This window comes from Malurus melanocephalus, unplaced genomic scaffold (assembly GCF_030028575.1).
Source record: "Malurus melanocephalus ecotype Western Australia unplaced genomic scaffold, MMel_1.1 scaffold_669, whole genome shotgun sequence".
Lineage (NCBI taxonomy): Eukaryota > Metazoa > Chordata > Aves > Passeriformes > Maluridae > Malurus > Malurus melanocephalus.
In genome coordinates, this window is record NW_026623901.1 from 185,467 (window position 1) to 206,138 (window position 20,672).

Here is a 20,672-nt window from a genome sequence, read left to right on the forward strand (position 1 = left end):
TCCAGGTCCCTCCTGTGCTGGGCCCCAGGGCAGCTCTGCACCTGAGCAGGGACAGAACCCCCCACTTTTCTGCTGCCCACGCTGGGGAAACAGCCCAGGGTGTGGGKGAGGGGTTCAGGGCTGTGACAAGTCCAGCCCTCACCCACCAGCACCCYRAAGTCCCCAGAGCTGAGCAGAGACAGGAGGTAGAATGGGAGCAGCAGGCAGGCTCAGGCCCCTGTAGCAACAGCTCTGCCCTCAGTAATATATACTGGTGACACAGAATCTAGAATGCAAAAAGGGCATTTTCCTTCTCATTTTGCTTACTCTGGGTATTCCCTCCAAACCAGCACAGCCTCCCATGGGCAGGAAGCCCATGCTGGTGATGGGGCACCTGTCACTCTTGCCCTGCGTGGTGCAGCACAGAGGGCTGGGCACTGACAAAGCATCAAACCTGAGTTAGAGCTGCAGTACAACCCCCAAAATCTTTGCCTTTGCAGCTATGTCAGGCAGTTCCTGCCACAGCAGGGCTGCTGGTAGAAAGCTCAGCTCATTCCAGCACTCAGGCAGATGCATTTACTGACCACAGAGACCTCCTTTCCTCAGCAAGTACAAGTTGTACTTGTGGTCTAAATAGCTCAGGTGTGGCCTCGTGATGGCCTGGGAGCCCTTGGGACATCCTGGGGCAGTGCCACACAGGAAATGGAGCAGGAATGATTGCACAGAGCACACATCCAGAGCTGGAGGTAAACTGCCCCAGGTTGTAGAGCAGTATAGCCCCTGCTGAACTGTTTTACAGCCAGAAATRTCTTTATTTTAAAACATACCATCCTCTGAATTCTTTCTGTCCCACGTTCATGTTTTGCAGTTCTCAACTGCTTCATTTTCAGGCTGGTTGCCCCAGTTTGTTGATGACTTGCCACATTCCATCAGACACATTCATTTCCTCCTGCAGAAAGCAACTTCCAGGTGCTGTTCAGCCCCTCAGCTCCAAGCTGTAAACCAAATAAATCCCTTTGGGAATGTCCCAGGAGAATCTTCAAACCAGGGCAAACCAAGAATTTATCAGCTGAGGGAAGCTTGTTACAGGGAGGAAGTGTAACACTCAGATGTAATGATGCCACCAAAGCTGTTATGTTTTCTCAGTCAGGATACTTCTTAACAGGCCTCAGGTGCCTGAAATAATCTGATGTTGTTTTGCGTTTCAGGAGAAGTGCAACACGGAGAGTGAMATTGAGAAATGGGTCCAGAAATATGACAAAGACATGGCAGAAAGACAGGTATTGGCTTTAAGTGCTTTTCTCTGCCATGAGGTGATTTGCTCTGGTAGATTCCTGTCCAAAGGGATGCATGGCTCTTACTCAGGAGGCCATGGAAGTGAGMGGCAGTTCTGCATACAGATGAACTACCGGAAAAGGGTCTATGTGTCCAGGAGTCCTCTGCTGCTTTGGCTTTAGGAAAGGTTACATTCACTGCTAAATTCCACAGTTTTTGGGGTCAGGTGGGTCACCATGTTCTGTCAGGCACATCCACCTGATGCCAGTAAATAGGTTTTCAGTTTTGCCCCAATCCTCAATCCTTGTGGCGCTACCTGGCATCCAAATCCTGCTCCTGTTCCTGCTGGAGCAGGACCTTAGGGACCTTAGGACCTTAAAGGATGTGCTGAGTGTTGCACCCAACTGAGCCACAACAGGCTGAGGGTCACATCAGCACCCCCAAAAATGTGCTTCTGGGAAGGCCCTGGTGGCTTTCCTGTTCTTGCACTATTTATGGGGCTGGATAAAAGCTGCTGGATTCCTAACACAGCCAAATGCAGGGAAGGGCCTGAAACCTTCTGCTAATTSTAAGGAATGATCCCCCGTCTGATGTTTAATAATGGGATTAGTTTAGTTTCCTGTCTGTGGGGAGGCAGGASCCTCACATTTGGGGCAGAATGTGTCAAGGCAGACCCATCCCCACACTGCTGGTTCCCAAATCTTCCATGGTGGGAGGATTTTTCAGGGGAGCATCAAAGGACCCAGCATTTCATGGAATTCCCTGGATGCTGAGCACCTGCTTTCCTTTGGAAAGGCTCCAGCTAGTCATGGTTCCATGACTTTGGGATGGGTTTCAGGACCCTCACCTGGGGATGTGGGGAGAAGCTGCTGGCCTGTTGCCCCTGACCCCTGCTGTCTTGCCAGGCCACTTACGACGAGATTGAGGCTGAGTACAACGAGGAGAAGGCCCAGCTGGCCCTGCTGATGGAGAAACAYGCTACACTGATCCAGGAGTACGACTCAATCCTGGAGGAGCGCAGGATACTGAAGGAGAGGGCGGAGGAGGCTGAGCGGATTTTGGCCAACAGGAACCGTGCAGCTGCCTGCATCCAGGCCTACTGGAAAGGCTACTTGGTACGCTCCACCTACAAGGCAGAGCTGAAGAAGGCCAGGGCCAAGGCCAGGGCCAAGGGCAGGGGCAAGAAATAAAGCCCCAAATCCCTTTTCTCTCCCTGGCAAAGCTGCTGGGTCCAAGCTCTTCCAGATAAAAGCATTAAATTGTTAAGGTTGGAAAAGATGCTTAAGGTCATCAAGTCAAGCYGGTACCAACCTGTTCACCACCAACCCATGTCCTCAARTACYGCATCCACATGTTTTATGAACACTTCCAGGGATGGTGACTCCATCACTTCCCTTGGCAGTCTGTCCCACGTGAAAGTTTTCTTAATATGTAATATAAACCTCCTCTAGCACACCTTGAGGGCACACCTTGAGGCCGCTTGCCCTCATCCTGTCCAGTCCTGCCTGTGTGGAGTTGACAGCCCACTCCTAACTTTAGGGCCCTTCCTTGCAGCCTCCCTTCCCAGGAGAGAGCAGTGGAATGGGGMTGCCCCTCTCTCCACAGACACGTCCAGGGAAGGTGTGTTTCCTTCTTGGCAGCCACAAGAGATGCTGGGATCTGTGAGACTTTGAGAAGTTGGTACGTGTGGATAGTTTGGGGGGTAGTTACAGCAAGAAGAACATTCCTTGTCCAGGGAGGCTTCAGTGCCCAAACAGCAACAGCCTAAGAGTTCCTGCCACAACATAAGTCTGAATAAGAGAAGGCTCCAGGGAGACCTTAGAGCYCCTTCCAGTGCTTAAAGGGGCTCTAAGAGAATGGGAGGGGGATGTGGGACAAGGGACGGAAAGACAGGACAARGGGGAATGGTTCCCASTGCCAGAKGGCAGGGATGGATGGGATRTTGGGAAGGAATTGTTCCCTGGGAGGGTGGGMAGGCCCTGGCACAGGGTGCCCAGAGAAGCTGTGGCTGCCCCTGGATCCCTGGCAGTGTCCAAGGCCAGGCTGGACATTGGGGCTGGGAGCAGCCTGGGATAATGGAAGGTGTCCCTGCCCATGGCAGGGGTGGAACTGGGATGGGCTTTAAGGTCCCTTTCAACCCACCCCATTCCATGGCTCTCTGAAAAGCAGTTCTTTGCAGCCCAAAGCACTCTCAGGCTGTTGCAGAGCCAGGACTTGTCCCAAGGCCTGCCTCAGTGTCACTGGTGCTCCTGGCTGAAGGACTCGCCAGGGAGGAATTGCTCGCTCTGCTCCAGTGGGGCAGGAGCACAGCCCAGAGTAGTGCATGGAGTCAGTCCACATCTTTCTTCATCCCTGGAGCTGCTTGGTCTGGATCTCAGGGCTTGGAGCACTGTGCCCTCTCCAGAGCTGGGGGAGCCCCCTGACTCCCTGAGCTCCTGGCAGCACTGGGACAGTGTGTGAARGTGATGGGTGAGAATAATGGGATCAGGGAGATCAGAGTGGATCAGGGWGATGAGTGAGATGTGATCCATGATGGGGAAGTGGGAAAAGGGCAGAGGCAAGGGGGAAGAGGGATTGGAGAAAATRAGAGAAGKGGAAAAGGGGAAAGGGAAGAAGGAAGGGAAGAAAAGCCCTCAGTGTATGTGGGGACAGCCAGCCGGACAGCACCTGCCACAGGCCTCCACAATACCCTGGGCACAGATATCCCCTCAGACATAAACTCCAAGTCTGTGTGCTGGTAGAGGGAGCAGGCGAGCGGGACAATGGGATGGAGCTTAATCTCCCGGCTGGGCAGGCGACCCAAAGAGAATTTTTAACGGGAAAATTTGTACGGAACAATTCCCAACCTTTCCCCCCAGTCCGCCCCCTGGCACGAAATGGCGGCGGGGGGTCAAAATGGCGGGGGAGGGGTGAGGGCGGGGGCGGCGCGCGCTGTTCCCGCCCCGTTCCCGCCCCGCCGCCGGGGGGCGCGCGCCGCCCCCGCCCTCAGCCCCCCCTCCCCGCCCCGTGGCGGTCACGTGGCGGCGGCGCCGCCCCCGGTCGGTGCGGACGGGCCGGGGCCGCCCCGGGAGCGGCGGAGCCTCGGCCGGGCCCCGCGGGGTCTATGGGGAAGGCGGCCGCGCTCTGCGGCGGTGGCACCCGCGGGCTGGTCTCGCTCCTCAGCGCCGTCCCCTGCCTGGCCTGCCACGAGCTGCCGGCCATGAGCGGCGAGCCCGGCGGCCGCGGCGGCGGGGGCCCGGCCGGGGGACCGCCCGCCGCTCCCCCGGGCTCCGACACCTACAAGGGGTGGCTCTTCAAGTGGACCAACTACCTGAAGGGCTACCAGCGCCGCTGGTTCGTGCTCAGCAATGGGCTGCTCAGCTACTACAGGTACCGGGGCCGGGGGGCCGGGCAGGGGCCRCCGAGAGGGGGACCACGGGGGCTGCGCTGCTGTACAGCGAAAATCGCCTCGTATTGCTCAGTTTGGCCTTTTTTTTCCTCTCTTAAAGACAAACTCAGGTTTTGATCCTGSAGAGCCGCGGCGGGGTCCGGTGCGGGGCAGCGGGGCCCCCGGATCGAGAGCTTTGGATCTCCATTSCATCCTATCCCTCCCTCCCCTCCTGCTGCAGCAGCTCCGGCTGCCTCAACTGCCAAAATCCCCCCCTTCCAGCCCAACAACCCAAGCCCTTTTCCCTTCACTGTGTAACCTGCTCCTGCTGCTGCGGTTTCCCTGCCAGAGCCTGGGAATCCTTCCCCCAGCAGTGCCAGTGGCTGCGAGCGCTGCGGTGGCGGTGGGAGGATGGCCTGGGATGCTGTGCCGGGGATGTCGGGCTTGGCAAGTCAGCCCAGGCTGGGGCTACGTTCCTGAGGCACGGAGGGAAGCTCCAGCAGTGATTGCAGAGCCGTGTCTGGCTCCCTGTGCTGTCTGACGCGGTGGGTTTGTGCAGACGGGCTGTGGGCTCAGCGTGTCAGACGCCCCGAGGCTGCGAGTCTGAATCCAAAGTGGTGTCATCTTTGRAAGTTCTCTTGCGCTGCTTGTCTCACTTGAGCGGTGAAAATACAAACGCGAATGTTGGATTTTTTTACCGTTTAGAAAGGTGTCTGTGTCCGTGGCAGGAGAGTGGTACGAGAGGAGCTTTAAGGTCCCTTCCCACCCAAACCGTTCGGAGATTCTGTGATTTGGATCGTGTTTATTCTTGTCACTTGGAACACAAGTGCTCTGTCACCCTCAGTGTTGTGGAGCAGATGTTGGCTGTACTTCAGGACACGGAAACAATCCCGGATATTAGAAATGGTTGAGGTTTATAAAATAAAAAGTCTTTAAAGTGCCAAACCCCTCTGAGACAGGAATTCTCTGTAAAGGCCATGCCAAAGCTGTTTTTGTTCCCGACATAAAGTTCATCAGCTGATTTCCTCTCAGCTCCAGCTGCTGACACATAGCCTGAAGCAGATCCCAGAGCTCCAGCTCCCTGTCAGGTATGAATATGAATTCTTCCAGCTCTTAAGAGAGACCTGGAACTTGGGTCCTGGGGTCGGACCACAGAAGGTAGCAGTGCAGAAGGTAAATGATGTGTTTGTTTGCTTGAGGTTGTTGAAAACCCTCAAAGAACTTAACCCAAACAATCTCTCCCCCAAAAAAATGTAGTTACCTCTCATTAATTCAGCTAATTTACTGTAATCCTTTCTGGAATGCTTTAACTCTGCTCRAAAAGATTGTTGGAGTTTTAACACTCTGCTTGTAGCCATGTCAGAATATTATTTTTGTGAGCTAATGCCAAGTCTGTCATGAGCAAACAAGTGGTTTTCTKCAACAATTATTTTAGATGGGAACAACCAGGTTTATTTTAAGACCATTTGATCTGTTTTAGGCTGAAGCAACAAACAGAAACACCCAGGGAAATTACTCTGAGCAGCATGTGAAAAAGTTGAAACTTTGTGGAGCTTTCAGGCAGGGCAAACCAGCAGCTGCTTGGGGAAAGGGATGCTGGAGGGTTTTGTGCTTCTTCTCATCGCTGGGCTTGATGACAACTGAGTTAATTTGGTTGTGAGTCAGGAGTACAAAAATATAGTGCAGAACACGTGGTAAAGTCTTTCTTAAATGGAGAAAAGCCTCCATGATACTCTTCAAAACTGCTCTGAAATAGTGGCTGTGTCAGCTTGAATTGCTCATCTGGGAGTGCTCTTGGGAGACAGTCTGGGGTAAAAACTGGCATTTCCATTCTGATACAAATTCCAGCTCCATGGCAGGARCCAGGCAGGTGTCAGGCTGCTGCCTGTTCACTGATAAAGAGCATGTATCTATATTTGTGTATCTATATATATTCTATAGAGGTCTCTGGCATTGTGAGAGTCACAGGTCTGGCTTTCTGATGCCTGTTTGTGCTCATCCCAGCTCAGCWGATCCACACCAGAAGTCTCCTTTCCTCCCTTTGCAGGTGAAGTGCTGCACTCTTTTTGTGTTGTCACCTTTATAGCTACACAACCCACCTGATTTAGCWGTGGCTGCTTGGGAGTGGCTTCATAGAAACTTAATTTTGCTTATCTCCTAAAATCATCTAAACGGAGAAAGCTGCCCTGTGATGCCCAAGCTGTGTCCTCAAGGGGATTGATTCAGTTCCAGGTTGAAGCTTTTTGTTCCATTTGGATTTCCTGCCGCTCGCTCTTTAGCATTAAAACCCCAGCCTGTCACGTTGCCTGGAAGGATTTTGGTTTGCAGGGTTGAGCTCATGAAATCCCTGTTGTCCCCTCAGCGTCCCCAGTCGTGCCAGTGGGTGGGTGGGTGCCGTGCCATCCATCRGGAGCCGCTCCAAGGGGTTTGCTCAAATGCGGTGCCTATTTGCTGCCCAGTTGGTTTCACGGGGACAGTTTGCTGAATTAAAGCTTCTAATTAGAGCATTTTTCCCAAATGGAGCATTTAAAGCCTCCTGCAGCTTTGCTRCATCGATGAAGACATCAAGTCTTGCTGCCAGGGAAGCTTCATCTGCTTTTGCTTTCATCTTTTTTGCTTCTCTGCTCTGAACCTGTGAAAAATAACACAGCTGAGGAATTCTTGAAGAGTTCCTGTGCAGTACCCTCCTCTAGAGTGAGGTGTGAAGGTTTAGGAAGTTCTTAAACCCACAGGAAGATAGCTGGACCATTTTAGTTGCCCTTGATTGTCCTTCTTAGGTTGTTTCTGACCAAGTTTTTTGGCTGATTTGGTGTTGCTGGMGTGGGAAGGCAGTTTGGGGATGCAGGACTAGTCTGCTTGACTTGCTAATGATCCAAACTCTCTCTGAACTCCTGGCAGGCTGCCAGTCAGATTTATCATTATCTATAATTAGCGGCTCTGTACGGGAGAATCTAATCACCTTGAACAGATAAGTGTTTTCAAGGAGATTAGTAAGGATCTTCAGGTGAGTATTAATTCATCGAAGATCTGCGTTGGCTCATGTGACCATGGATGCTCCAAGAGTGTTGTGTTCTCCCAGCACCTCCTTGACCTTTCCAAGTGCTCTGGGATGTGTTGGCTCCTCTGTGGGATGGGCTGGAGCTGGGTACCTGTGGGCTGTGTGTCTGGAGAGCTTTCAGCAGTGCTTTGTGTGGGCACTGGGGTGTAAAGATGAAAGCAGTGACAAATGGAGAGGGGAAAACCATGTCGTGTTGTGTGTGGTGCCTTTATTGTTGGGAAGGAAAAGTCTTCTCCATCAAGCAGCATTAACTCTCCTCTAAGAGCAGTGATGGGTGCCTGGGGCACTTCAGCTGTCGTGTCTGGGTCATCCTGCAGCTCATTTCCCTGGAAAAACCCTGTTTCCCGGCACAGCATTCTTCACCAGCTCTATTTTATCCAGCAGTTAACTCTTGGTTGGTATCACAAGGGTTCAAGCATAGCCCCGAGGGCTTTATTCTGTGTCTTGTGCTGAAAGCTGAGCTGGGGAGTTCAGGAAAGAGCTTGAACCCCATTGCTGGTGGTAGAGATGTGGTGGGATTGGGGCTTCCAGGAGAGACCTCTGGGAGCCTCTGATCCAACTGTTCCCACAGCATTGCCAAGACCACATCCCCGGTGGCCACATCCACACGTTAGGTGGCCACTGACCCATGTCCCCAGGTGCCACATCCACATGGCTTTTAAATCCCTCTACTGCTGCCCTGAGTATCTGTGCCAGTGGCTGACCAAGCTTCCAGTGAAGAGATTTTCCCAATATCCAACCTGAACCTCCCCTGGTGCAACGTGGGGTCATTTCCTCTGTTCCTGTCCCTGTTCTCTGGGAACAGTGCCTGACTCCTCCGGCTGCCCCCTCCTGTCAGGGAGTTGTCCAGAGCCAGAAGGGCCCACTTGAGCCTCATTTTCTCCAGGCTGAGCCCCTTTCCCAGCTCCCTCAACCTCTCCTCATCACACTTGTGCTCCAGCTCCTGAAGTTTCCAAGGTGTGCAGAGCTTCTCCAGGCCCCTCTTCCAGTGTCGGAACACCCTTGGAGGGGAAAACACTTCCTTATGTTTAGCTTGTACATAATAGAGTGAGGCAACACACTCTGCTGCAATGATTTTTGTAATACCTTGTCCCTCTGTAGACAAGTTCTGGAGTGTTTGTCACTCTCTGAATGCTGGAGYGTGCAGGTTTCCAGGGCAGCCCTGCAGCTCCTGGTGACTTGGAGCTACTTGTTTTTAAACAGTGATGAATAATTGGTGTTCCCAGTCAGCTTGTTTTCCCATGGCACTCGCTGCATCCATATGGTGCTTTGCTGTTGCTCCTTGTTATTTGCCCATTCCAGAGGCAGCTCGTTGCTGTGCTTTGTCCCTGTGGACTTGGTGCTGGCACAGCTCCGTGGGGACACCACATGTCCACGTTGCATTTGAGTGGCGCCGTGGGGCGAGGGGAGTGATGCTCTTTGGGCTGCTGGTTCCAGGCTGGGTAGCTCTGCTCCCAGTTTAGTTCTGCGGCGGAGGTTGGGCTCACTTGACTCTGAACAGCAACTGCTGCTGACTCTGCAGGAGGGTGTGAGACACGGATCTCATCCTTAAGGATCTCATCCTTAAGGATGTTTCCATCATGGCTTGGTTATTAGTGCTGGCTGAGGGTTTTATAGCTGTTGCCTGGTTCTGTTTGCTGGTTGCAAACTGCAACAGCAGCCATGTACCATCTTTCTGCTTTTTTTCTGTCCATATCATCTTCATTTGGTTATATGTGATTGATGTTGTCCCTCACCCCATCCCTGCAAGTGTTCCAGACCAGGTTGGACAGGGCTTGGAGCAGCTTGGTCTCGTGAAAGGTGTCCCTGTCCATGGTAAGGGAGTGGAACTTTTAAGGTCCCTTCCCTTCCAAACCATTCCATGATTCTGTACTGGCTCAAGTACTTCATTTGGTGGAATTGCAGAAGAAATAACTGATTTGTCATGTRCAGAACTAAACTTTGAGAGGGGCAGAGCACTCTGGATCCGCGTGGAAGCACAGCAGCCTGTGCTGCTGTGTCAAGGTCGGTCGTGCAGGGATCTCTCAGGTAGCTTGGCTCACCCTGCAGTTTTCACTCCTGGAGCAGTTTGCAGGTATGGAGGGTTTTTATGGGCTCAGCTTCTTGGGTTCTTACCTGAGGGAGGTGCCCGTCACCCGTTTCTGGTTTCACCTGGTCCCGTTTCCACTGGTGGGGCACATGCTGGTGTAGTTCTGCTTTGCTGTCCTGGGCAAGGGCAGGGGGTCACTGGCCAGCCCTGCATCTCTCCTGCACAGTGCTGCAGCTGCCTCAGCTCTGCTGGAGTGGGACAGCAGAGGCTGTGCTGACCTTTAGGAGCAGAGGTTGGTGTGGGCTGGCTCCTGCTCTGGGACATCCATGGCTGTGCTCACCCCTGGGAAACCCTTGCCAGCCCTCGGTCCCTCTGCTGCCGTGTTGTTCCAGGAGCACAACGGCTGTCCTTTTGCTCCAGAGGTGACTGGAATCACCTGCCTCTTCCTGCAGCTCCTCTGCCTGTCTTTTTCCAGGGAAATATGTGTTCAGCTCCAACTTGGCTTGCTCCAATTACAGGTTTAAGTTGGTGCTTGTATGGCCTATCATCCTCTGTACCCACAGTGAGTCACCGGGAAGGAGCTGATCTTTCTTGTCAGGAGTATTGTGAAGAACCTGCTGTGCTTTTCCATTCAGTATCCCTGTATCCTGCCTCATTTTCCCCTCRAAAGGAGTTTCCAATCAGTGCAATGGGCTCTGAACTCGCCTCTGAACAACGAGGACATTCATTATCTGTAGGTTGAGTTATGCTGCAGCAGGTCAGACTATTGAGCTTCTCTGTATTGTTTTGTGCTTGTGTATCAATTATTGTAGCTGGGTAATTTTAGGTACCTGAAGTGCTATCAGTGATATCAGAGCCCTCTGCTCCCTGTAGGTCTGTCAGCTCTGGTGCTGATGGCCAACAGCTCAGGTTGTCACCCTGAAATGTGAGCTGTCCCAGCCTGCAGTCAGAAGGGCAGGCAGCATCCTGGAGATTTATCTTTAAATAAGATAGCTCAGGTTTAGGAAGCACTAACTGGAGGTGTTTAATATCCCTTCAGGTCCTCATTATACCGTTCAATTGTTGTATCATTTCCTACAGCACCGTGGCAGGGATCTTTCCACGCTTTACGTCAGCCTTTGTTTGGTTTCGATCAAAAAGCTTGTTTAATAATTAATGACATAATATTCCTGTGTCTGCCGGCTGCGGGCTGGGCAGGCAGAGTCGAAGCTGGAGGCAAACAGAGCTGGATGTGTGTGTGGTGCTGGGGCAGCGGCTGCTGACTCACAGCTGTGTGTGCAGGGCCAGTGCCGAGCCTTGGGCTGCCAACCGATCAACGCTGCAATTAAACATGCAGATGGGAGCGTGGGACTGCGTGTCAGCGGAGCTCCGCGATGAAAGCTGAACAAACGGGAACAAATCTCCTCTTTGGTCCCCTTCCAGGCACTTGGGATGCGCTTCCCCTCTGCAAGCCAGTGCTCCTGGCAGGGCTGGTTTGTACCTGGCCTGTGCTGTCCCCAGGTGATGCTGCTCCTCACTGTGAGACATCGCTGTGAGCTTGGCTCTGCTTACAGGTCACATCATGACACACTGTGCACTGATGGAGCTGATGCTGTGTCAGCACTGTTGACTGTGGCACAAACCTGCTGTCACCCATGTTTTCTCTGCCCTTCCTTTCACACCAAACTCTGTTAGTATCCACTTTCCTGGYTTTTTTTTTTTTTTTTTTTTTTATTTTTATCTAACTCTTCGAGGCTATTTCTGCTTTGAATCACGACCAGATAGATGTATGTCCCTGCAGTGACTCAGGGGGAGGTGCTTCAGCCCCTAAAAATAGTCTTAATTCTCCCAATCTTTCTGGATGAGAGCACTGTCTGGGCACGCGGGGCTGTTTAAAGCAGCTTCTGCAACGCATGTGGGGGTAAACATGGTGAARTGGGAGTCACTGCCTTTCTCTTTTCCTTCTGTAACACAAAGCAGTGATTCTTAATCTGTTATTRGTAGCTACAGCAGGTTTCTGCTAGGAACTTTATAAGAAATAGAGCAGGAAAATGTCCTTTTCACCTGCTGYTTGTGTGTTGCTGGTGTAAGATCCTCTCAGGATTTCACCAGCTTCAGGCTGGTTGGCTGGCACACCTGAACACCGTGGCTGGGTGGACTCTCAGAGAACAGTGAACTCTCCTTCCCTTGGCACGGCCACAGATGAGACAACAGGGGCTGGCACTGGTGACCTGGAYAGGAGCAAAGCTCCTTTAGGAAGTCACTTGGCCTCCTGGTGCTGGTGGTGTGTTGAGGTCCATGGCTTTGTTTTCCTCAGGGATGCTCCCAGAGACACAGGGCTGTGTGTGCTGTGTTCCAGTCGCGCTGTGTTGCTGTTCCCAGCTGACTTGGTGCTTTGTGCCTGTCACTCACCCCAGCACAGAATTAGAGTATTTGTCACAGCASCAAATATCCATGGCAACTAATTCCCCAGCTCTGGAAATCTTCACGATTTTTGAAGTTTCTCTTTTCCTGTGAAATGCACAGGGGTGGTTCCACAAACTTTTTTTTTCAGGTCTTCTGCAACTGTCAGGAGTGGTGGCTCTTCTTGGAAGCGTGTGAAAAATACACCAGTCCCGGTTCGGAAGATGGGGTGAGTTTGGGTGGATTTGCCTGCAGCATGGACATGGGTGACTGGGATGTGCTCGTGCCAGTGGGACACTGACATGCCCCTCCTCTCCAGGGCTGTGCAGGAGTGGAGACCACAGGATTAAAGGAGCAGATTTTGGAGAGATGTGGAGGTSCTGTGCAGCAAGTGGGGGTGGCACTTGTGCCCACAGCCCGTGAGGAGTCAATGAAGCTGTGTCAGGCTGGAGATAGGGAAAGGTTCTTCCCCCCGATGGTGGTTGGACACTGAACAGACTCCCCAGGGAATGGGCATGGYTCCGAGGYTGCAAGAGCTCCAGGAACATTTGAATGCTGCTCCCAGGGATGCACAGGGTGAATTGTTGGGGGGTCTGTGCATGGTCAGGAGCTGGACTGRATGATCCTTGTGGGTCCCTGCCTGCTCAGGATATTTCACAATTCTGTGATTCTGCGTTAAGTTTCAGCCTTTGGTTTGAGGCCCTGTTTKGAAGGGCTCTGTCCAGGAATGCTTGGGTGGTGCCTGGTGTTAGGGCTGTGTTTTCCAGCAGCCCCATCCTTTGTTCTTGGAAGACTGAGACCTTGCTGTTTCCAAGAATGCATGTTCCTGTGACTGATTCTGGATGTTGTTTGTCTGTTGTTTATTATTCCCAAGTTGCCACTAATATTTCCCAGCAGGGCTTGTGGAGCAGAAGGCACTACAGGTTTATAGTGTGTGGTCAGGTGGAACTACTCCACGGCTTTATTTTATCCCAGCAGAGTTTTCCATTCCTTGTCAGCTGAGTCTSTGTGTTCTGTGTTGGGGAGAGGCTGCTTTGGGCTGGCTCCCTGGGTTTGCTTCTCTGCTGTGGTGGAATTTTTATAAGCAGGAGGAAGGGAGAGCTCAAACCAAAAGTTGTTTTGTGATGATACAAGGTTGATAATCATTTTAATACTTCATAACTTGTATTTGGCACATATGGCACACTATCAGCTCCCTCTTGGAGTTGTACACAACATGCCGGACCCCATTTGGGAGCTGATGTGGTGGTGGTGCACCCATTAGCTGTATCCTCTCAGGGATTGATCAGGAGTACATACAATTTGATCGGTTCTTGCTAGCTGTGATAAGATCACACTTCATTAGTTGCAGTATTTGCTGTGTAATGTGGTTATTAACGGGTGAGYGCCTTCGCAGCCGGGCTGTGGGTGATGCCAAGTGGAGCAGAGAGGTCAYAGGTCTGGATTTCAGAGGSACTGTGACAGGCTGGAGCAACAGGGTAATGGGAACCCCGTGATGTTCAGCAAAGGCCAGCCCTGCCCCGGGGTTGCTGGCTGGAAGCAGCTTTGCAGAASAGCCCCTGTGGACAGGAAGGTGATCAGGAGTCACCAGAGGTCAGTGGTGGCTTTGGCTGCRTTAGCAGAAGTGTTATGGGAAGGGACTGTCCCCTGTGCTCTGTCTGAGCTGTGGGTCTGGTTTGGGGCCCCCTCAGGATGAGGCTGGAGCAGAGGAGGAGATGGGATGACCCAGGAGGGTGTGAGAGGAYAGAGCCTGGCTCTGTTCCTGGGCTYGGTGAGCACATGGGAAATCCTTCATGGACCCGTGGAAGCATGTTCACTTGGCAGAGAGGCCTGAATACTGGGATAGGGTTCAGGAGAGGTGCAGGAACTCCTGACTATTCCAGCTGTGGGTAGACAAGGTTCTGAGCCACCTGATGTGGATGCAGATGCTCAGAGGAGGAGACTAGACCTGAGGCCTCCTGAAGTGCCTTCCAGACACATTTCATGGACCATTCCGTGATTTTTTTCTGACACTTTTAGTGAGTTTTAGTTAGTTTTAGTGAGCCTTCAGCTCTCTGGATGCTGATGGGGAATGAGAAAAAGCTGTGTCCTGTCTAAGGCGTGCTCTGGCATTGCTGGGGAGCCCTGGTGATTCCTGTGTCTGAACCCTCAGACTGTTTCACAGACCCTTCCATGGCACCCTAAATTGAGGGGCATCCTGACCCTGGGACAGCCTGAGGACTGGCAAACCAAATTTATGGGATTAAGTTGTGATTTACTGCTCTATCATGCTTTTATCTGTTAAAGCTTATAATAAATAATGTTTGGCTGGAACACTTGGAGAGGCAAAGAAAGTCCCGGTGGTGTTTCTGATCCTTTTCGGAGTGGGATTGGCTTAGGAGCTGATGGACAGGAATTTTCCCTATTTATTTGCCTGTGCAGTGTCTGGGATGTCCCAGCTGGGTGCTGCACTGGAACTGTTTTTCCAGGAACCTACATTTTTTTGTTAGGTAAACACTGAGTATGGCATTTGCCTCTCCCTCTCCATCCCCTTACTTTTCACCAGAAGGAAAGCAATAAAGACTTCAGCTTTAGGAAAAACCTATGGATGCAAACTCCTTGGAAATTTAGTTTTGAATTTGGAAGTTGACTTGTAGGGGTCTAGAAATGTGTGCTTTGTTGCTCTGTAACGAACCCATTTTTCCCTCCTTACAGCTGCAGACATCCAGCCTGGAATTGTCATTTGTAAGTACTTTCAGAAGCTGCAGCTCTGTATCCCAGCACAGATAAGGTCTGTAATTACTGGGCTGGATTGAGTTCTGCTGCACAGCTGCAGCGTTAAGGTGCCTTTGCAGCACAGGAATGAAGTCTCTGACTGTCCATAACTGATATTCCTCATTTTTGGAACGTTGCAGGTTAATTTAAGCAGGTTAACAAAGCGCACGCTGTGAGAATGAGAACGATTCCATCAGGATTTGTACAATTGATTTCCAAATGAGCAATACCTGAACAGGCTTAGTGATTGTGAGAGTCACATTCTGCCAGCAGTGGAGGCTGGGAGCTTCAGGGAGGAATTTCGGGAGGAATCCCTGTGGATGCTGCAGGGAGGTGTTGATGCATTTCTGGGAAGCAGTGGGATTGCAACGGGGACCTTCCCAGTGTCACGAGGCTGCTGTGCCAGGCCCGGGGTGTCACCAGGTCAGGCTGGAGGGGGAATATAATCTTTAATCACGAAATCATGGAATGGTTTGGGTGGGAAGAGACCTTAAAGCTCATCCAGTGCCACCCCTGCCATGGCAGGGACACCTCCCACTGTCCCAGGCTGCTCCCAGCCCCAATGTCCAGCCTGGCCTTGGACACTGCCAGGGATCCAGGGACAGCCACAGCTTCTCTGGGCACCCTGTGCCAGGGCCTCCCCACCCTCCCAGGGAACAATTCCTTCCCAATATCCCATCCATCCCCTCCCTCCATTCCCTGTGTCCTGTCCCTCCATCCCTTGTCCGCAGTCCCTCTCCAGCTCTCCCGGAGCCCCTTTAGGCCCTGCAAGGGGATCTGAGGTCTCCCAGGAGCTTTYTCCTCTCCAAGCAGAACAATCCCAATTCATTCAGCCTTTATGCAGTGAGGTTTTAATGTTGTGGACTTTGTCCAGAGCATTTCCATGAAGATTTACAATTTCTATAGTTTTAGAAAGGAGGAATTTGTAAAGTAGCTAAAACACCGATATTAAATCAGGCATTGCCCTGAAGTGAGGCATCCTCCTGGGTACAGAGGGAGTTAGAGTTTTGTTTGACATTCAAGACACCATCCTTCAAATAGTTCTGCTGTTTTCCATTTGCTTTGTAAAGGAAATAAGTAGTAAGCGCTTTGTCCCATGAGGCATGTACATAAACTCCATTATTATCATTAGGTGCAGTTTTAATTTCCAAATTCAAAATACACTATTGTCATTATATCATATAATAGTCCATTATACCATTAGGTGTAGTCTTAATTTACAAGTTGGTTTATTTATGGAGCTGCTGGCTTGATGTAAACCCAGCRGAGGTGCTTGAAATCCCTGTGTGGGATCGGTGCAGTCCTGTGATGGCAATTCATGGGGGCACGTCCCGCTTGCTGCACCTTTATCCCTCAAACACAACCTCACAAGGAGTGTTTGTACCATGCCAGGTCTCTATAAAAAGAATCTGCTCCCATGTGCAAAGTGTTGGAGTCGGAACAGCTTAGCTTAAGTGAGCCTGGATGCGATGTGATCCCGCTCCCTCACTTGGGAAAAGAGCATTGTGCTGYTTTTCACTGCTGTCTGCTTCTTAGTATCATAACAAATCCTGGAATTGGAAGAGACCCACAAGGATCATCAAACTCCTGGAATATGTTCATATGGGGGAATTCCCTGCAGTGGCCTGGTGTCTAACCCCTTTTACAGCATTTTTTTAACTGCTGGTAAAATAAAAGTGAATAAGTTTTGTTAATAAAATAAAAAATAGAAGGTTTCAACCTGCTTTTCTTCCTGTAAAAGATTAAATAAATACAACTGGGCAGAGAAGATAAGAAAAATGAGTTTTCAAGCAGCTTGCTGGATTATGGGAAGAAAGGAGGAGGATGGTCACAGCTTTATTTGTCCTCTGGATGAAGTCCTGCTCTGGAAACCAGCTGAGCACTGGGCCCTGTTCCTCTGCAACTCAGCTGGGCTCTTCCGTCTCCCTTGGGACACTTCCCATGTCCTCCCTGCCATCCTTTGGGCTTCTGTGGTGGAATCTTTGGGCTCTTTTGGTGAAATGTTTCCAGTGGCTGAGCCTGCCAGGGTGAGACCCTCAGGGCTGAGCGTTCTGCTGGAGAGAGGGGCCACGAGTCACTTCCTGGAGTCATTCAAGGAGCACATGGATGCAGAGGGGCTTCTAGGCCAAGCTGGGCCTGTTRTCTGTTTAAACATTTGTATAAATAGGTGCTCTTCACCTCATGGGAGTTTTAAACTGGARAGCATCGTTCATCTCCCTGCTGTTGGCTGGAAAAGACAAAAAGCTTTGGAAAAGACTGGCTTCCTTGTGGTGCTGGCTGCACTTCTGGTGTTTGTTTGTTGTCTCACACCTCACTGGGAGCGTGGATCGCTGACGGATCCTGCTGGGACACATGGCAAATGTCTGTCTGCTTCTCCTGATTTCCCTGATTTCCTGCACTGCCAAAGCACCCAGCTTGTGTGTGGCACCTCTCTGCTCCCCTCCTCCGGTGGGATTTGTCCTGGTGAGCAGCCAGAATCCCTGCTTCTGTCCCAGCAGTCAGGTTTTGAATTGTTTGAGAGGCAGGGGAGGAGGTGTTCTGTTGAAGGCAGTGTCGGATATGGCTCCTACAGAAATGAAAGCGGCTGAGAGCTAAAAATAAACCATTCCCAGCATTGTCCCTGTGACAGGAACTGCTGGACATGAGCTCTTGGGAAAAGAGGGTTTAAATGTCCTTTGTGAAGCACCAGGACCTGGGCTTCAGGGGGAGATTTTGGGATCTCCTGGCACAATCCTGCTGTTTCCCCCGAGCCTGAGCAGCTGGGAGGGGAGGGGAGCTTGCAGAGTTGTCTGGCCAAGCAAGATGTAAAATTGGGGTTTTTCTCATGAAAAAACACCAGCTAAAGGGGCTCCAAGAGAGCTGCAGAGGRACTTTGRACAAGAGCCTGGAGTGACAGTACAAGGGAGAATGGCTTAAAGCTGAAAGAGCGTAGATTTAGATTGGATCTTGGGAAGGAATTGTTCCCTTTGAGGGTGGGGAGACCCTGGCACCTTGAGGGTGCCCAGAGAAGCTGTGGCTGCCCCTGGATCCCTGGCAGTGTCCAAAACCAGGTCGGACATTGGGGCTTGGAGGATCCTGGGATAGTGGAAGGTGTCCCTGCCCATGGCAGGGGGTGGCACTCGATGAGCTTTATGGACCCTTCCTACCCATTGCATGATTCTGTGGATCACTTGTTTGCCTTTGTGTGTCCAGCAGGCTGCTTTGGAAGCCCCTTGGTTTCCCTGAGTGACAGCTGGAATGGAAAGGGGTGACTTGGGGATAAAGTGCTGATTCTGCTTTTATGGATGTGAACCTTTCCTGCGGGGAGCAGAGGGGTGGGATGGCAGCTGGTCTTTTTGGGAGGTGTGAAGGGGTCCTGGGCAGGGAGATGGTGGCCAGGCTTGGCCAGGGGAGCATGAAGGGCATGGKAGCAGAGGGCAGGACTAAGATTGTGCTGAAACAACTCAAATGTTTCTGCATTAAAACCTCTGAGCTTTTGTTGCACCACACAAGTTGTCTTGCAACACAATGCACTGAAATAGCACTGAGAGTCTGTTCTGAGCAGCTGGGAAATTCGCTGCAAGCTGCAAGTCATCCCTGTCTGTGCGTGAGAGCTGTCCCTTGTGAAGGTCAAGGATTTTGCCTTCCCTCTTGGCTGTTCCCTGGAACCCACAGTCAATATCCCTAGGGTTTTTGCAGTAAATGGACAGCTCTGAACGCTGAATCCAGAGCATGTCTTGGGTTATAGATTTATGGAATCGTTTGGGTTGGAAGGGAATTGAAATAGCATCTTGTCCAACCTTGCCATGGCAGGGACACCTTCCACTGTCCCAGGCTGCTCCAAGCCCCAATGTCCAGCCTGGCCTTGGACACTGCCAGGGATCCAGGGGCAGCCACAGCTTCTCTGGGCACCCTCAAGGTGCCAGGGCCTCCCCRCCCTCCCAGGAACAATTCCTTCCCAATATCCCATCCATCCCTGCCCTCTGGCASTGGGAAGCCATTTACCCTGGTGCTGGCAGTGAGACAACGCAGAAGGACATCGGGTCTCCCAGTGAAGCAGCTGAGATGTGCCAGGCCTGTCCCCAGGCTGATGGCCAAGATCACTTGGGCACCTGCAGGATCTGATCCAAGAGCGCCCTCAGTCCCAGTTGTGGCCCAGTAAGTGGTTAACTCTTGATTTCTCTTTTAAGTAAAGCTCTTGGCATCTCCAGCAGCTGGAATGCYGGCTGCCAACATTTTTTATTTTTTGGGTGGTGTYGTAAGGGATGGGAAAGGTCTTGCASTGTGCCYTGGTGCCTCTTGCACTCAGTGCTGACATGATTTACTGTGCTGCTTGCATTTCTCTCSGTTTCCTTTGCTTTTACAGAAAACCTTCTCTTCCCAAGATTGCTGACCTCCACACTCCGTGTGCTTCAGGGATCATCTGATCATTTCCTGGGTAGCGGAGGTCATGGAGGCACCTTGTGTGTTCGTGCTCCCTTTTTCTGCTCTCAAGTAACGATTTCCTGCCCGCTGGAATCTGTTCTGGAAGCAGGCAGCTGCTTCTGCTGCCCACTGCCCCAGGGGTGACTGCTCCCAGAAGCAGGATAYGCTGACAGTAGAGCTGAGCATGGATTTCTCATGGAATGAAGTTCTGGGTGATTGCAGGAGGCTGCAGAAGCCGCTGCTGTTGGCTGGTGTTGAGTGTTTTCCTTGTGCAAGAGCAGCTCTTTCCCCTGTTTAGGGAAAAGATGGAACTACAGGAACATCTCTGCATCTGCTCGGGACGCACACCTGAAACACCCCTCCACATAAACCCATAGGAAAGTGGTTGTTGAACTGAGGATTTCAGTCAAGGGCTGAGAGCAGCAGTTCAGCATTTAAATGTGAAGTTTAATCTTTCTTCTCGTGCCTTAAAATAGAGGAAAAAATATTTTTATGCAACCATGTGGGCTTTGCATCCGGATATCTATCTTTAAGGAACATTTCATCCAGAAAGAGATTCTGCATCTAGATCTCTGTCCCTAAGAAATATCTCATCCACACAGAGGTCCTGGGCTATAATTGAGTGTTGTTTGAAAGCTGGCAAGAAGTCAGGAGTGCGATGACTTTAGAGTGATGTTTGAGGTCACAGACTGTAATTCATGTGCTGTCACTGAGGGAAATTTATTAGGTACTGCAAACATTAACATTGACAGTAACTTGCAGAAAGGGAAAAATTCCTGGAAGTGAGCTCTTCTACCCACCTTCCATCTCGGRAAGATGGGATAAGTCTTGTGCTTGAAACAAATACAACCCTGAAGTCTGTAGTGTGGAAAACCAGGATTTTTTTAACCAGTCTGAATATTGTAAATGGGACAGGAATTGATGGGATAGGAATAAAAATTGKGTTTTAATGTTGACTGTGTGTGCCCTGTGTGCTGTTATGTCCTTGGCTGTGCTGGTGAGAAAAGATAAACACAAGTTGACTGTGGCTGATCTTTATGCTGATCATTTAACATACTTCCCAGGGGCTGAAGGACCAGTAAAATTTGGAAGCAGAGGCTGTAATGAGAAAAATGATTACTTGAGGCTCTCATCAGCTGCATAACATTTATTTCTTGTCAAATGAGCCTTGTGTGTGGTCAAAATGAGCTGCTGAGCGCATGAGCCAGGCCTGGCCCAGGTCCGGGGGGTATCCTGGTGGCTGTGGAGGAGATGGGATCTGGAACAGACCTTCCATGAGCTGGTAACTGATGGGATAAACTCAGCAGCAGCTGAACGTCTTGGTGGGTATTTGCCCCAAAGTCCTGGTGGGATTTTCCACCTCTGGATCTTTGGTATTTTAGCTTGTGAAGTTAAGCAAGCAGCAAATAGGGGTGACTGGAGGG

At 51.2% G+C, this 20,672-nt stretch overlaps 2 protein-coding genes across 2 annotated transcripts in view; both read left to right on the forward strand.

The window, feature by feature from the left end:
- Positions 1–2,702, forward strand: part of IQCD (IQ motif containing D) — a 7,037-nt gene extending 4,335 nt beyond the window's left edge. Inside the window, exons 3-4 of the mRNA XM_057383928.1 lie at positions 1,188–1,259; positions 2,160–2,702. Of these exons, the coding sequence (XP_057239911.1) occupies positions 1,188–1,259; positions 2,160–2,444 (357 nt within the window). The 3' untranslated portion in view covers positions 2,445–2,702. The remainder of the gene's footprint in view (positions 1–1,187; positions 1,260–2,159) is intronic.
- A 1,585-nt stretch (positions 2,703–4,287) lies between these two features.
- Positions 4,288–20,672, forward strand: part of OSBP2 (oxysterol binding protein 2) — a 93,841-nt gene continuing 77,456 nt past the window's right edge. Inside the window, exons 1-2 of the mRNA XM_057383910.1 lie at positions 4,288–4,623; positions 12,242–12,319. Coding sequence (XP_057239893.1) covers positions 4,358–4,623; positions 12,242–12,319 — 344 coding nt within the window. The 5' untranslated portion in view covers positions 4,288–4,357. The remainder of the gene's footprint in view (positions 4,624–12,241; positions 12,320–20,672) is intronic.